The sequence below is a fragment of the Eleginops maclovinus genome, chromosome 8 (assembly GCF_036324505.1).
Source record: "Eleginops maclovinus isolate JMC-PN-2008 ecotype Puerto Natales chromosome 8, JC_Emac_rtc_rv5, whole genome shotgun sequence".
In the NCBI taxonomy this organism is placed as follows: domain Eukaryota; kingdom Metazoa; phylum Chordata; class Actinopteri; order Perciformes; family Eleginopidae; genus Eleginops; species Eleginops maclovinus.
In genome coordinates, this window is record NC_086356.1 from 11,563,945 (window position 1) to 11,580,340 (window position 16,396).

Below are 16,396 nucleotides of genomic sequence, written 5' to 3' on the forward strand. Positions count from 1 at the left end.
GGTATTCATAAATCCCTGCACAAATATGGCGCAATCCTCTAGTAAACATATTTGTTGTAGATGGAATTTCTAGTGAGGTCACAGAAAACACAGAAAAAGACTCCCTCCAATGACTTGCATGGTATTTTGTGTTGCTGTACCTGGGTCTGATAGCTTGTGCTGATATATTTGGTCTGACATTTACGATAGCCTCACTGTATTCCCTAATTATTGAACAATTTCAGCATAAAATCCGATTTAGCGGTTCCATGCAGCTGCCTGAAGTCATTTGGTTCTGGCCAGACTTATCTCCTCTGGTGGGTTTATTCATTTGTTTTGGTATATTGTATTCTTTGATCAAGCTTCCCACTGCATACTATATGCCCCACAGATTTTTCAGCACAGGAGCCTCAGAATCATCAGTTTAATCACAGAACAACATTGCCCCCTGTTGGTGTCACGTGAGAAAACCTCACTAATGTAGCCCTAATATGTATGCTGACGCCACACTTGTCACGCCGTTGTTACAGCTGATCACTGACCTTGTCTGGATACCTATTATAATATCTGTATCACATTAATACACTTGTATTTTAGGCAAGTAGAAAAAATGATTACAATTAAACAGCCGCCCCATACAAACTGCAGCTTCCAGGTGGGCAGTGTAAGTCAATCTTTGACCTGATTTTATTCAATAGTTTTCTCTCTGTCAATTTGATTGAGACACTAGTACTAGCCCTTTTTGCTGCTATCTTCCAACACAGGATTGTGAAGTCTTTCAATTGTCTCCTCTTCGAATGAATTTGGCAGCTGGTGTATCACCTCATAAGGGGAAAATAAAGTGTGAAGATTCAAACTGCCCTATTTCTCATCCCCATCTGCACTGCCTTGATCAATCGATATGAGTTAGGGCAACAAGTACCTTACCCCCCACCAGCTTCCCACTGAGAACAAATATTATTTCAAAAGAAAGCTTCAATAGACACTAAAGCCAAGGATCAAAGGCATTTTTTTCTTCTGTATAACCTTTGATTTTTTGAAATTGTGTTCCAAGTGTGTGCCTAAGAGCAACCATAAAACTCTTTTCCAAGAGAGCAACAGCACAAGTGTTTTATGACAGTGAATTATACGACAATAAAAATATATATCTGACTTTTATCTAATTTGTTATCATCCCTATATTTAAGGCTGATTACTGTCTGTATGCCATAATGGTGAGACCTTGTTACGTCGTTTGGATTACTTTTAAAAGCAAGGATTTATAAGATACTACTGAAAGGGGTAAACAGAGGATGCTTTTGCCGTGCATTTTAACGCCCCCCTGTTAATGACATTTGGCTTTTCCACAAAATATAAAACCGAAGGTAAAATTAAATTTGCAACTGCACAGTGCTCAGAATAAATACTCACTGCCTGTGCCGAGGTTCTTTTCCACTGCCTCTTTTCATTAACCAATATTAAAACAAACAGTGGTGCATATAAAGTGGAAGAGCCTGTATGTGTCTTGAGAGTAACCATATTAAAAACATTAAGGATATATTTTAATTATGTGAAGCAAAAGTTGTGTCTGTCTTGTTGCAGGCCAATAATGTTTCTGTCCAGCAGTGTGGTAACATTTGGTTTGCATTATATCGTATTAACAATCTTTTTGTGTTTCTTGTACTTATAATTCCGATTCATATTAATGCACCAGTGATACCTTAAAGCTAACTGAACTCTGTAGCCAGCAGCAATGAAGTGTTTGATTTAATACATAATCGGTATGAGATAATCCACCTGCTAAGATATTTTTTCGTGGCTGGTGGATGGTCCCTCCTACATGCCTCCGGTTCTTCAATAGCTCACCATGTCAGTTGTTGCAGCAAGTCCTGCGGTACTACAGCCGAGGAATCAGTACCGTGGAAAGCGTGCAGTTCATGGTGTAGAATATGAATTCATTATTCCAGTGTTGTGTTACCCCCATTGGGGTGCTTTCCACTATCACAAGATGTCTTCACCAAATTCATCCTGTCAATTAATTTAGTGCCTGTTAATGGACAGCCACCTGATCGTAGCTAAACCTGGTTTCAATTGTCAGAGGTCTAAGGCTAGCACATGCATCTAACTACATTAAAATACTCATGAGTTTTTTTGTAGGTTGGCACATAACAGGAATGTTATATCATAAAATAATAGTATAGAACTGATATAACCTAAAGCACATTATTTCTCTAATTCTGTGTTGTAGTTACAGCCAATTTTGCAGGCTCTCAACCTTTCTTCAAAAACAGCTATACATTATGCACTGCTCTAGCAAAGTACTACTAACATCTTCATCAAATGTGATGTATTGGGGTTTGTATGCGAATTGTGCTCAAAAAAACTTTAAAGTAGTGCAGATCTCGCACATTTTAGCTATTATTTCTCCAGGAAATCTATCAGACTTTAATTGAATTGTATAATTATAGTAATTATTCAAACACACTTCACAAAGGCTTTGTAAGTTTTTAAATGCTTCTTTTTTAAATCAAACCAGATATTCCAGTTGAAGTTTGTTCTTGACTCTTAAACAGGTTCGTGGCAGCTTTATATGTTTTTCATCTTAATTATGTTTCTCTGTTTGACTGCTCTCTGTGTCGGAGAGCACACATTTGTAATGCAGATGTTGCCCTGTTTATTCTGTCTGTCAAATTAGCTCACGAGAATGGGTTGTGTACTTGCCTCTGCCCATCCTTACTCCATCATTAGCTCGACTCAAAAAGTAAGAAAATGATGGATAAAAAATGATCATGCACAAATTAAACTGCCATTATTATTATGCTATTATTATGTAAGAAACAAACAGAAGAGGGTTCATTACACTTTGGAACTGTGTTTTGACAAATCCTCACTATTACACCTTGGAGTGAACCTGTATATAAATTGGGCTAATTCATCTTTGTAATAATTTCAAAGCAGTGCAGTTTTTTTCAATGTTATTTGGCATTTGTGAAACAAGGTTATTCTCTATGTATTCTCCACAACATCTACTCTATCCAATCATGTTCCAGTGAGGCTGTCATCCACACATGCAGCGTTAATTATCAGCTGCTCTAATTGCATTTTGTGTCCATCTAATTAGTTTGGAGGCACAGATTTTACAGCAGCCAGTGTATGGGAGGGTCATTTTCAGGAGCTGTAAATTAGGTCTAGGGTCTTGCTGATTCACCATGGGCATCAAAGAAGATAGCAGAGTGGCACCATGACCAGATGAAAGAGATACAGTAGCGCTCTAATAACCTATGCTGCAACCTTAGTAACTCAGGTCTGTCCCCTCCTCCTCTTTTGAAATCCTGTACAGTACTTTCTGTATCAGGTCAAGTGTACCAGTTACATAAGCTGACACGGAAGGTATGACATGTACCGCTGATTGCTGAGCTCACTTTTCAGGGAAATCTGCTTCTCAGGGGATGTGCCTCTGCAGCAGGATAATCATTTTAACGGGTTAAAATGTCCCTCTCTCTCTTTGGAATATTTTTCACAGAAAGGTTAACCATCTATATAACAGGGCAGCATGGTTATGTGAGATGTGAAATTGCAATTCTCTTTGAACTAAATGTGTATTTTCTTTGTGTCTCTAATCCTTAGAACATAGCAGCAATGGTGTAATGTATTCTGCTGAAAAGGCTCATTTTCTGTTTATAAACTGGATATCTCATGGCTATTTTTCCTCTTAATTGCTCAAAATATCTCCTAATTGTGCAATTATCTGATTTAAGATTCATTTTTTGTCCTGTTGCTATGTTAACTAAAAGTAAACAATCATAGTTTCATATATAAAAATCAGTTATACTTTAGTAAGAACAGTAAACTTAGGTTTTCAAACATGTAATTAAAAATCATATAAAACATTATAGATTATAAAATGGGGTTAAAAACATAGATTTATTCAAATGTTGCTGATTTAAAAGCCACTTTAAAATGTCTTCATAATAACAACACATCCCCATTGGCTAGACCGTTACCTGTGTTACACAAGTAACAGGTGGTAGTTCATATGTGTCATAGTGTCATATGCAACTAAATCTGCATTGGGATAAGTCTCCATTTTAAGTTTCTCCACATGAACATTCATTTTGGCCTACCTTTCATCCAGAAAACCAGAATTATAATGAGAGTCTTAACATTCACTGGAGGCCAAAACAGGGAAGCAGAAATGTATCTTTTATAATCTCTGTTCTTTGTTCTAGTTGGTGGGGCTGTGGGGCTTCATCTTTCTGTAGAATCAAACTTTAACACAGAGCGGCTGTTTTGTTTTCAAGGAACAAAACAGATGTTTCTAAAGGCGGAAGGACCATAAAATAAACTGAAGAATTGAAAAATGTTATCAGTTTATATAAGAAAACCAACCATTTTGGTTGAAGATGTAGTCGCAATTGGCTGTGATTTTTAAGGTTCAATATAGCAGATTAATCCAATTTGAACGATAGTCACAAGTTCAGCAAAACCAAGTGATTAAATTAGTATTGACAGGAAGGAACACTCTTATAAACATGAAACCCTTATACAAGACATACATCTAAATATAAATGCTTCAATGTAGAGAAATGTAATTGGAAACATGGAAACAGAGGAAGAGGGGACTTGTCGATTACAATAGAGAAATAACACTTTATAGCACATTAAATCAATTTTGACATTCTGTGTTTTTATAACATTTATTTTGATTTGTAAATGATTTTAAACACTTTTATAATAATATTTTCTTTATTTATGTTTTTTGTTATGAGGCATTTCCCTTTTTTTCTTCCATAACATTGTCAATGTCCCTGCTTCAGGTCAAATAAAATATTCTTATATAATCTCATTCTTTTCAATAATTTGATAAGAATTTGTCCTGCTTCTTTATTTGTTTTCTAAACTGAGTTCTTCATCAATGTCCTTGCATTTTTGATAACAATTTCAATTCTCAGACCAACTTTCTGCAGTGCAAAAACCTAAATGCTGTAATGAAACAAGCCTGGGGGTGCAAAATATATTGCATGGCTCTAAATGCTGGTGACAGATGGATTGGGGAGGAACCGGGAAGGAAGGCTTTAAGTAATGGAAGAGAGCAAGGCCAGAGTAATGTAAGGCCACATTTCTGACCTTGCCTGACTGTCCCACCTACCCTCTCTGTCACCAGCGGTACTAACGGATGGGTGAGTCAGTGGGCCAGGATATGGACAGTAAACAGTGGTGACAGCTGACCTGGCAACTCTCAATGGGGATGATGGAAGATGATATGAGCAGGGAGGAGGGGGAAAGGGGTCATCCAAAGGTAGATTTTCTAACATTTGAAGTCTGTCAGAGAGCCACAGACCTGTCAATGAGGTGGGATATGGCCCTGAATGACAACAGTGCATGGCTGCTGTGTAGCAGAGACATGAATCAGCTCTATGGTCCCACCGAAGCAGGCAGCATAAAGCATCATGGACACAGGCTAGGACTGGTCTCTTGCTGTCTACATAACACAAACAATGTCGATAGTTTCAGCACAGACCGGACCAACCGCATACCTTTAACAGAAATGTCTATGAAAATGCTGCTCACTGCCCACTGCTGCAACACAAACTCCACCTCACCCTGCATTCACTTAGTGCCATATGTTTTTACTTATTCATAGGTTTTAAGTTGACCTTATCAATTATTTACATTGAACACAATATGCACATTAACCAAGAGAATGGAATAAACATTACAAGGTAAAAAACAAGGTTTTTATTTTACAGAATGTCATTTCCTGAAGACTTTGTAGAGAAATTAAACATAAACTGACCAAAACCCACTCATAACGTATGATATCTTTAATGTTTTACTAATCTTTATGATTTATGTTTACTTTTGTTATTCTCTGCTACCTAACCCTTGAGCCACAAAGCTTACAAACCTGAGATTCTAACAAACATTTCTATCTACATTTCTTCCTGAAGTATTTTGAACTCTCCTATTATGTTACAAAACTGTATTCCAAAGAGCTTATGGTTCCTCATCGGCCCATAACTCAGGTCATGACTTTTCCCCACTGGTTTTGTGTCAGTTAGTGTTTTAATTTAGTTTTCTGCCTCAGTGAGAGAGCTGTCTCATATGTTACAGTGAACCACATAGTACATTCTCGTGTCCTCTATGGAGGACAAGAACAAAGCCACATGCACTTCCGTGAACAAAATGCTGATGTTGCTTTACCAAACTCACTAACCTAACTTTTCCTGTGATGTTCACTCAGTGAAATGAATCCAGCAGATTAAGCGGAGACACAGTTAATTGCATCCCAACACACTTATCTTTCTTGATTTCATGAAATGTACCAGTGTGGATGGAAGCCCATTTGAATGACCATGAAATATTTCAAGGTCCAACCCCCACATGTTACATCAGTCGGCAAATTAGGGGAACAGATTTGATGTCTCTACTTTGAACTAAAAGGAGTTATCAGTAGCTTACTGCTCACATTTGTTGGAATGTGCTCAGCACCCACTAAACCAATTTGCTAGGTGGTGTTTACGGTGGGCTTATGTGTGTTTTGTGGGTGTATATGTCCCCCAGGTGTAACCCAGTTTCTAAATGAGGAGCTCTTTGTTTACACCTGCAGAACTGGGGCAGTCTCCAGATAACTTAAACTAATCAATTAACAAAGATAGCACAGGGGAACACTGCCAGTACAGCACACCGCTTTCAGATTCTACTCGAACCTACTCAAGAGAATAGAGGAAGCCACAAGAACGAGGTATGAGTGTAGCTTCATTAATTTCCTGATTTCATGACACCGTCCTTTTTAGCCTTTAAAGCTGCATGGTTGTGTGGATTGAAAATAGCAGCCTGTTCTATCACCTTCGTCCAGACTGGAATATCTCAACAACATTATCAGATCGCTTAAAATAAAATACTGAGATATCCATGGTGCAGACACTTTTCCTCTATAGCACCAACATGGGATTCTTATTAGGCTCTACTCATATATGACATTTTATCTGATGCTAAGTCTGCAAATCTCATGCCGAATGCCCACATGATGTATATGTACTCTCTAACCCAAAGGAAAGAGCAGAAGACAGACTTTTTTAAAATCATTTTTATGACATCAAATAACATTTTTCAGCCTTGCGGAAGGAAGCAAGGAAAAAAGGTCAGGTCTTTTGCTCATTATGCCACATAAATCTGTTTAACCAGTTCTGTCTCGGTGCAGTGGACCTTAGCTTGTTGTCTATCAAATTCAATTTTGAAAAAGTCAGAGGCTGCCACAGTATTCAGGTCGAAGCAATTTCCTGAGCAATAAATCTCATATAACCAACCACAGCTCTCCATCAGCTAATAACAATGCAGTTTTCCTTTCCCTACCCTTGTTTAAGTAGCTACTTTCAGCTCCCCCCCCACCTCACAGAACACACCGACATCAATCAGACCTATCTGATGTCTTGTTACTGTTTGCCCATTAAAGGCAGACAGTGTTCAATAAAATCTATCAGCGAAAGAGGTCATGTGTGTGAAACTACCGCATATGCTCCGTTGACCCCCCAGTAGATCTATCCACAGTGTCAGCACTTTCAATACAAGGAAAGCAAATCTGGTCAAATGTGCCCTTTAGGCTAATCTGTGTATCCAACTATTCCATAAGGAAATCATTATGACTGAATGAATAAAGTGTCAAATTAACCCAGAAAGGATAGGAAAAAAGTTGCCCAAATGCAAAATAATTTAGGGGTGGTGGATGTGGTAGGGGACCAAGATGAGTCACTTTTCAAAGTATGGATTAAAAACTCGAGCAACAGCATTTTAAGAGATGTAAGGATACCAATTAGCTTCTAACTCCGTGCCAACTTTAGGTGTCACTAGCAAGATAAAAAGCAATGCCTTCTTCTTCCCACCTTAGAAACCAACGGGTGAAAACACAAATTGATAATGATAACGGTTTAGTGTATGTCAAAACATCATACCCAATAAGCTTGCACTATGGTCCTTCTTTTATCATTCTAAAATATTTAAGTATAAGAAAATAATATAATAAAAAAAATGGATCTTGACTTTGTGGTTTTCAAAATCTAACAGAATAAAAAATAAAGAAAATCCACAAATGCTGTATTTGATTTGTATTGAACTTGACATGTGCGTCCTTTCGATTGAAGTTGATTCAAACAAATAAAATAGACACAAATACACCCAGGGCTCATCTCATTTGTCTTCTTTCAATGCATCTTTGTTCATCCTTTTCTATTTTACTCTGTCCCTCATGTCTTAGTTCTTCCACTTTGAGATAGATGGGGGAGATGCAAGGAAATATGGTAATGCAAAAGAACACAAGTGGCACATCCTTGTCTTTTGAGTGTCGTAAGCAAACTTTGTGACTTATGACGATTGCATTGCTGGGTCAGCTGTGCAACTGCTTCAATCTTTTGAAGTCTACATATTATGGCAAATAACAAGGATGTGATGTTCACTGTTGCACAGTTATTTTTAGATGTGTCATGCTTGATTAAATATACTATGAAAAGCAAGGACTTCCAAAACAAAATGACCAAATGTGAATATAGTGTATACAAGATATAAAACCAGCTCTGATTTTTAAAATGTCTATGGCTTAACATATATCAAATCCAAAGAGAGACACACACAGATAATGTTTCAACACCTACATCTACGGTACATTGTTTGAAAGTTAAGTGTTGACTTATCTGACATATTGATGATCACAATTGTTTGATGGTCTGAAAATGCTCAGGGACGTTTTGGCTGAATTGTTAGAGCTCAAATGTTCTTTATGTTTTCCAAAAAGTATGATACTCAAATGTCATTGCCCTGCCAATTCAGTTTTATATATCTGTGAAAATCAGAGCTTTGACTTTATTCACACCAATGCAACATGTCAAATAACTTCAACCTTGACCTAATTTGCATCTGTAAAAAAAACAGTCAATAGGAACATCACCAACGAATGTGATGCTGCGTGGTACTAGTTTGAGTTTAATTTTTGAATTTGTCATAAGGACACGACTACTGAATGCCCATAAGGCATATTAAGACATATTTGACGAGTTGTATGCCTCTTCAAGAAACTGCATTCCAAAAAAGAAAGCTTGACAATAACTTTTAGTGCACATGTTTGTTTTTCCTAAAAAAGTTTAATGGAATATGCATTCCTTTCTAAATACTGTGGCTAGGGTTATACTGTGTTAATTTATTAGGAGAGCGCGGGGCCTGTTCAAACTACTGCTCAAACAACAGTGGCTCAATGATTTTAAATTAATGATTTACTTTAATTTACATTTTCAGAAAAACAATACTTGTGCCAGTGTGCACCTTATTGCTCAAGACTGGAAGCTTGGTTACTTGTAGACCCTGTGAGTGAATGCTTTTCACAACGGAGAAACACTGAGAGCGAGTGTGTGTTTGAATATTTCAGCACCATTGAGAGATACAGGGAGAAGCTGGTGCTGTGGCCTGTTTCCATATTAATTCTCAGCTCTTATTCTCAAGTTTGGAGAAAGCAGTATGTCCATACTGGAGAAGTGACACTCAAACTCAAACTATACTGAAAAATGTTAATATGCAGACTATGGATATAAAATATAAAGATGTGTGTGAGCGCTGGAAAACCTTGTCTCACTATGTAATACACAAAGGAGATGATGAATAAAATAAGTTGACAGCTTCAGAAAGATCTTGGAGAGCTAAAAATAAAATATTAATTATTTGGTGAAACATTTTACTTCTCTTTCTCAAGTCACCGTATGATTAATGCACATATTGTATCCTTGACTTTAAGTGCACAGCTAAAAAAAAGGTCAATTTAAATTTAGTGGACTAGTAATACATACTGTGTAGTACTTTGTTTCTTGGCATTAAGACAGATTATACGTTTGAATGTTTCAGCACCACGGACAGAGACATGGTACAGTAATGACAGTCAGGGTGACAATAAAGGCAACACAACATAATTAAAGTGTTATTGAACCGTAACATTACAAGAAACATTAAATACATTTAACGTAGATTCAACACCATTTGAATAAATCCTTTTAAAATGTGTAGAATGTCTTCACAGTAGCCAGCATATTTGCATTGATTTGCATATTTGTCCATAGTTGAATGTGAGACAAATACTCCCTATCCTTTAAGCTTTGCCTTCTCCAACAACTCATGAATTAGAGGATATGCTTCCAATTTTTTCCAGAGGACTTTTTTTCTCCAATGTCAGCTGTCCATTATGAGGTCACATTATCACACCCATCAGAGCAATTTGGGTTTCAGTGTCTAGCCTACGGATTGATTTGTGCATGACCACTCTGCTTCCTTAGCCACAGACGCCCCTCAGGAAATCTACCTACTGTGTGTGTTCAGTAGGTACATTCCCTTATATCTCAACTCCTTTGAACTATTGAACCTTGTGTCTCAATAGGTTTGATTTAATGCTTTTCTTTAAAAAAAAGAAACACACAAACATACACATTTACAAAGGAATCTACAAAGAAATAATTTTCAGGGTGGGATGAATGCAACTTACTTTGAACCGGGATCTTTGAGGTGAAACTGCAGAGTAGGCATGGGACTAGGAATGTCTCTTTTATATTTTGAAGGATCTATGTTACCAGTGCATGAGTTGGCAATTGATGTATGAATGATTGAAAATCCTTTGCTGTGCACTTCCTACAGTGCTAACTCTTTTGGGGCAGGCATGATAAGTTGAAGATCCAGGGCCTCATTTATAAAATAAGAGGAGATATAAACCAGGAGTGCTTCTGCATCTGATTTGTTTTTTTATGAATAACTATTTACAGACAATGCAGTGTGTTAAACATTAATATGTGTGTTTGGATGATGACATGTACAGTATGCTTTGCCTCAGGCTGTCCATTGAACTTATTGACCCAAACCAGACATATTATATCCTTTCGTAATAAGGCAAGAATTAAAGTAAAAGAAAATAGATAAAACATTTATGAAATTCATAAAAAAAATAACTGTAACCTGGCAAATAGCATCTGCTGATGAAGATCATGACATGATTAAATGCTCCAGAACTCCTACTTAATGAGCCTTAAGGTTTTAATAATGTCTGTATTGTAAGGTGCAATATCTCAATTTGAACTTCAATTTTGGAGCTGGTTTGGATAAATATGAAATAAGCAATTAGCTCAAATTTGGCATAAATCACCTCTTTTCTGAGATCAATGTATTTGTATGCATGGACCTTGTAGATCTGGCAAACACAAAGTGCTGAAAACATATTATGTGATAGGCCTATATTTAAAAAAAAAAAAAAAGAAGCTCCACAACTTCAAAAGAGACCTTGACTAGATCATTTTTAAAAATTGTTTCCCAGGTCAATAATCAATGTTGTACCTCAAAAGATATGCTTGGAAAATGTAACGTATTAATAATGTGGCTACAAAGTTCCTCCATTTACTTATGATTGTTAATTTAAAGAAATAATTCTACCATACTCACTTATTTCAATGCATAAACAATAAGAGCGTCAACAAATCATAACTGTTACATTCGGTCTTTTGGAGATTTTCTTATTTATTTTTTTTAGAAAACTGCATAATGACTAACGTGGTGACTCCACCTCATGTTTGCCTTTAACAGGACACGTGCTACTCCGTGTTTAAGTGATGTGTTGTCCCACTGTGTGAACACGAATGGATGTGTGAGGAGCGGAAAGATGTCATCCTCACTACACCTGTGCTGCCGCCTCCTGGACGGACGCGACTCCTTTGCAGCGTCTGTAGCCTGCTATAAGTGAACGGACAGCTTATGAGCCCCACTCAAAGCGAGAGAACCACACACGAGGAGCGGGATGGCGCGGATATCACTGCCGCACCTCCACCTCCTTCTTGCGGGGCTCTTCCTAACGAGCACGGTGACAGTCCAAGCAAACAGAGGGGCGACTGTGCCCGACGAAGAAAGAAAGAAAGAGAGCGACGCGGAGGCGCCATGTGAGGTGAAAACCGTAACCGTGTCCACCTTGCCCGTACTCCGGGAGAACGAGTTCAGCTTCACCGGCGGAGCTTCGGGGAACGTGGTCGGAGGAGGTGGTGCTGCTGGAGCAGGTGGAGCTGCTGGAGGAGGAACTGGTGGTGGTGCTGGTGGTGGAGGAGGAGCAGCAGGAGGAGGAGGGGAATCCCGACTCCTGTTATTCGTTAGAACAGACCTACCTGGGCGAATTTCCGTAATGGATGATCTTGACAACACAGCTCTCCCCTTCTTCACACTCGGTAAGAACTGCTGTGCTGTTTGCGCTCCACTATGATAACCAGTCACCCTACATGCACGTTTGTGCGCATTGGGACCATGCCTACTGGCAGCCTGTGTTCACCCTGAGCTACATTCCCCAAAAAACATGGGCTCAAACACGCACTCCCTGGCTGTTTCCATTAGCTTGTTCTGTTTCAATTGTAACTTTAAGGTTGTCGAGCAGACATTATGTGCCACCAATAATCCTGTAAAAAAGATAGTGTTAATTTCCCCTTTCCCTTCTGTTACTTAAATGTTGCTGCTTCGGCATGGGATACAAACTAACTTAGTGCAGCTCATGTTTAAGTGACCCTCTTCTTCCTCCTCTCTCTTTCTGTCTAGCTTTCCTATTTTTTGGTTTAATATGATTATGACTTAGTGCAAAGCCTAAGTATGGTGCCCCAATCAAGGAATCCAATTTGGCCCTGCATATATGCATGAAATTGGTATTTTACTCTCACTTGAGCACATAATTCATAGCACACAATCATTGCTGATGTTCGACTGAATGAAATACTAGCCTAGATTTTGCACCGCTGTCAACATTTGACCATGGTAGGTTTTAACTTGCACATCCCCTTTTTGTTTGTTTAGCCTCATAAAACTGAGTGAATCCACACAACACAACACAGCACAACACATGTCTTTGATAACTCTTCATCTGAAAGTCCCTCTGAAAGACACTGACTTTAAAATGTCTTGAAAGTAGAATCACTGATTGGATAATCATAGAGGACACGGTAGTGTGAAAATGTTTCTGTCTTCTAACAACCCCAAAAGGTATTTGCTTTGAAAGAGTAGCAGACTTTGCATGAAGGTAACTTGCTTACGTTGCTTCCCCCATATTTCTCACTTATGTCACTGAGGCACGAGGAAGATGGATGTTCTTATACTTGTCCCTTGGTGTCTGTGAAATTAGCAACTTTTTTCTTTTTGTGTATTGGTAGCGGTGCAGTACAGAGTGTGGGGCACACAATAATGTTTGCTACATGCAATAAGCTGCACAGGGAATAGGATATACGCATTGTTCCACTTCTCAATCAGTTCATGGCATCTGTCTGTGTTGGCTCTGAATGATAGCAAACCTGTTATATGGCAAACACAAAGATGCAAGACTTGGTGGAGGTCGTTGATGTGGTTACTGAGAAAGTCCATGTCTCATTACCACATTTTTCAGACCCTGGTTTGCTATCTTCTTTTCCTTTTCTTTGTTTCTTTTTCTCTTATCTCGGTTTTATTTTCTGTATGAGGAGTGCTGAGTGAACTGGCAGCGTGGAGCAAAGGCGGGCAGGCAGGCAGACTGAGGGCTGGAGCATTAAGCTAGTAAATCACTTTCTATTCTCATTAAGGACAGCCGTTGACTGGTGAGAAAGGCCTCTCTGTCCTCCCAGTCAGCCAGCTAGCAAATTTGCTGCTTCGCCCTTCCAGTGCATGACTGCGTGCTGTAGAGGGAGGATGAGAAAGGGGTTTTTAATATTTTTAATGCAAGCATGTTTGGTCATGCTGTTGACCACATTGTGAAACTGAATAACTGCTTTGGTGTCTGGATGCTCACGCTAAAAAGATGTAATTTACGACATTCAATATAAATTCATGTTTGGAAATACACCAGTAAGGCGTTTCTTTTTACAATTGAAATGTAGAAGTCTAATGTTTCAATATCTAATATTTGAGTCTCCTGCAATATGAAAACCCTCATAATGATTGTGTTTAGTTCCTGACACATGATTCCAATGCAGAAGACATTTTGGTGTCATTGGTGTTTCCTCGTGTTCGGTAGTCGACACCATTTAGGTCATCCTGTCAGCTTTCCTCCTGAAGGATGTATTAGAGGCGGAGTTCAGCTTGTAAAAGAAAATGTTGTAACTTGACATCATAACAATAAACGGTGATGTTGATTCAGTGAGCAGGACAACATGAGCAATTTAAATCACATAGTCAGCGAATGTTTCTCATCATGATTGCATTAGTTGCATTACTTTTCTATCAATTTTATAACTTCTTGTAAGATTGTAAACTGTGGTGCTCCAGGTTGCTTCAAAAGCTGAAGCCCGACCAAACATAATCATATGCACAGACATATGGTTTGTCTTTGGAACCATACATGTAAATGTATCGTTGGTTCTTTATATACCCACTGATCATTATATAAAGTTGTGTTGGATCGAGGCAACGACCCTACGAATTCAGTTCTTTTAATCTCTCATGTTTTGATGTTTTCAGGAAGCTGTAAACATCAGTGCCTTTTGAAAACAACAGACTACAATAACAACTACAATAATGTAAGCTGAACTAAAGAACAGAGAATCATAGCATATAATGTAAACAACTCGCAGTCAAATAAAACAAAATAAATAGCTGAAACTTCTTACTGACTGTGATACTGCAGAGTTAACACACGGAATGTTCTAGCTGGTGTCTCATTAGACACATACTGTATGTTGACCTCTCATGCTCAAGAAATCTGTGCAGTTTTTATTTTCAGAACGGATTACCATACTTCATTATATATGCTCACTTTATTGCTTACAATGTACTTTTGTTGCCTCTTCAGTCAGCTTTTACCACTGCTGCGCTTGACTGACGTGTAAAAGTGCACATTGAGTACCTTAAATCTACTTGGACCAGCTGTATCTGTTTACTTTTCCCCCCAAAAAAGGATACCAGAGAGATTTACAAATGCTGGGGCATACCTTTTATTAGTCAAATGCCATCCAGGCCCTAATGAGCACAGTCCTGTGTCAGCTTCTTCAATTCTGTCAGATGTTGAATTGTTTTGTCGACTGAGCGTTCAGAGGTTGGGGAAGGTGGGACTAGGCCAGCGAGTCCCCTTCTCACTGTGGCCCACTGCCCGCTCAGCTTTGATTTATTGCCTCGAGTGTCATGGAGAATGGATGAGCAGAAAGGGCAGTGCAGAGGAAATGTACAAGGCCCTTACCTGTGCCCCTGTTTCTTGTTTTGTGTTATTACTCTTCTCCTTCGGTGAACAAAATAATAACAAAGCAAACAGTTGGAGAAATAAATACATTTAATAAGCACACACTCGGTGCACCATAACAAGTAATGGATTTGCTGATATGTCTGTTTCCTGTGGATGCATTTTAGTATGTTGAAAAATGGTTGATCTATAAGTCACATTCAAGGAATTATGTGTTTAACCTTTAAGCGATGAGATCTTTTCTTTATTAATGCTATCCCACTACGGTTCCACTCTCATTTCGCTTCAAAAAATGAGTGTTAATGCTCATTTTTAATGAAGTGGTACTGTGATGGAACCTTTAAGCAATCCAGTTTTTTCTTTGGAGAGAATTCGATGCTGCTATGCCTTGTCACACAAGATAATTTTCTTGCTCATTTTAAGTGATGTGAGACTGGGTGAAAATCGATATGTTTAGCAACATGGCTGACTCGGTAAACACCTCATTAGGAGTTCACCTTTCTGAAAACCTTCAGGCACTTAAGGCAGGAGTAAAAACATTCTCTCTCTGTCCTTTCTCATCTCTATCCACCAAATTGGATTAGAGCTTTACACTTTTAATTTTCTACCACATCTTGGTCTTTTTTTATTGCTTCTTGTCGAACTCTGGCTTGTCAACCCGCCTCTTTCCCCTCTCTTTCTCTCCATCTCCTCTCTCTGCCTCGGTGTATCTCTCTAAGCAGCAGTAACAGCAGTTCCTGCTTGCTCAGAGATGGGAGATTAAAACGCATCAGTGGTAAAGTGAAAAAAAGAATCCCTGTAACAGAGCGAGCACTCTGTTCCCTGTGCCACAAAACATGTACTGCATACCGTCTCAATCCTATGTCAGGGGTTGAGCTTAGCACTGCAGGACAAGAACTTAAGAGAGTGGGCAAAGGTCAACAGGAGAGATGGGAGTTATTACCCGGTGTGGTGCTAAGTTGGTGTGAGTCTTGTACAGTTTTAAACATTTTTTTAGGATAGCACTTCTTTTAGCACTGTTTTGAATGGAGTGTAGATGGGAACAAGTTCATTCATCTCACACGAGGAGGTGTTCAGAGACGTTTAAGAATAGTATCCATGGTGGAGGCCATCAAATTGTCTATGTTGGCATCATATGAAATGCTACATTGTATTATATGCTACAATGCTGTACTACATACAACCTCATTTCTAGTGGGAATTATGTTCCTAACTATCACAGTAGATCGTGTTCCCTGCCCAAGTGTCTCT

The 16,396-nt window shown here is 38.5% G+C and overlaps 1 protein-coding gene across 1 annotated transcript in view; it reads left to right on the forward strand.

The window, feature by feature from the left end:
* Positions 1 to 11,608: 11,608 nt before the first annotated feature.
* The window catches only part of LOC134868515 (astrotactin-2-like), a 233,974-nt gene continuing 229,186 nt past the window's right edge, over positions 11,609 to 16,396 (forward strand). Inside the window, exon 1 of the mRNA XM_063889717.1 lies at positions 11,609 to 12,188. Coding sequence (XP_063745787.1) covers positions 11,771 to 12,188 — 418 coding nt within the window. The 5' untranslated portion in view covers positions 11,609 to 11,770. The remainder of the gene's footprint in view (positions 12,189 to 16,396) is intronic.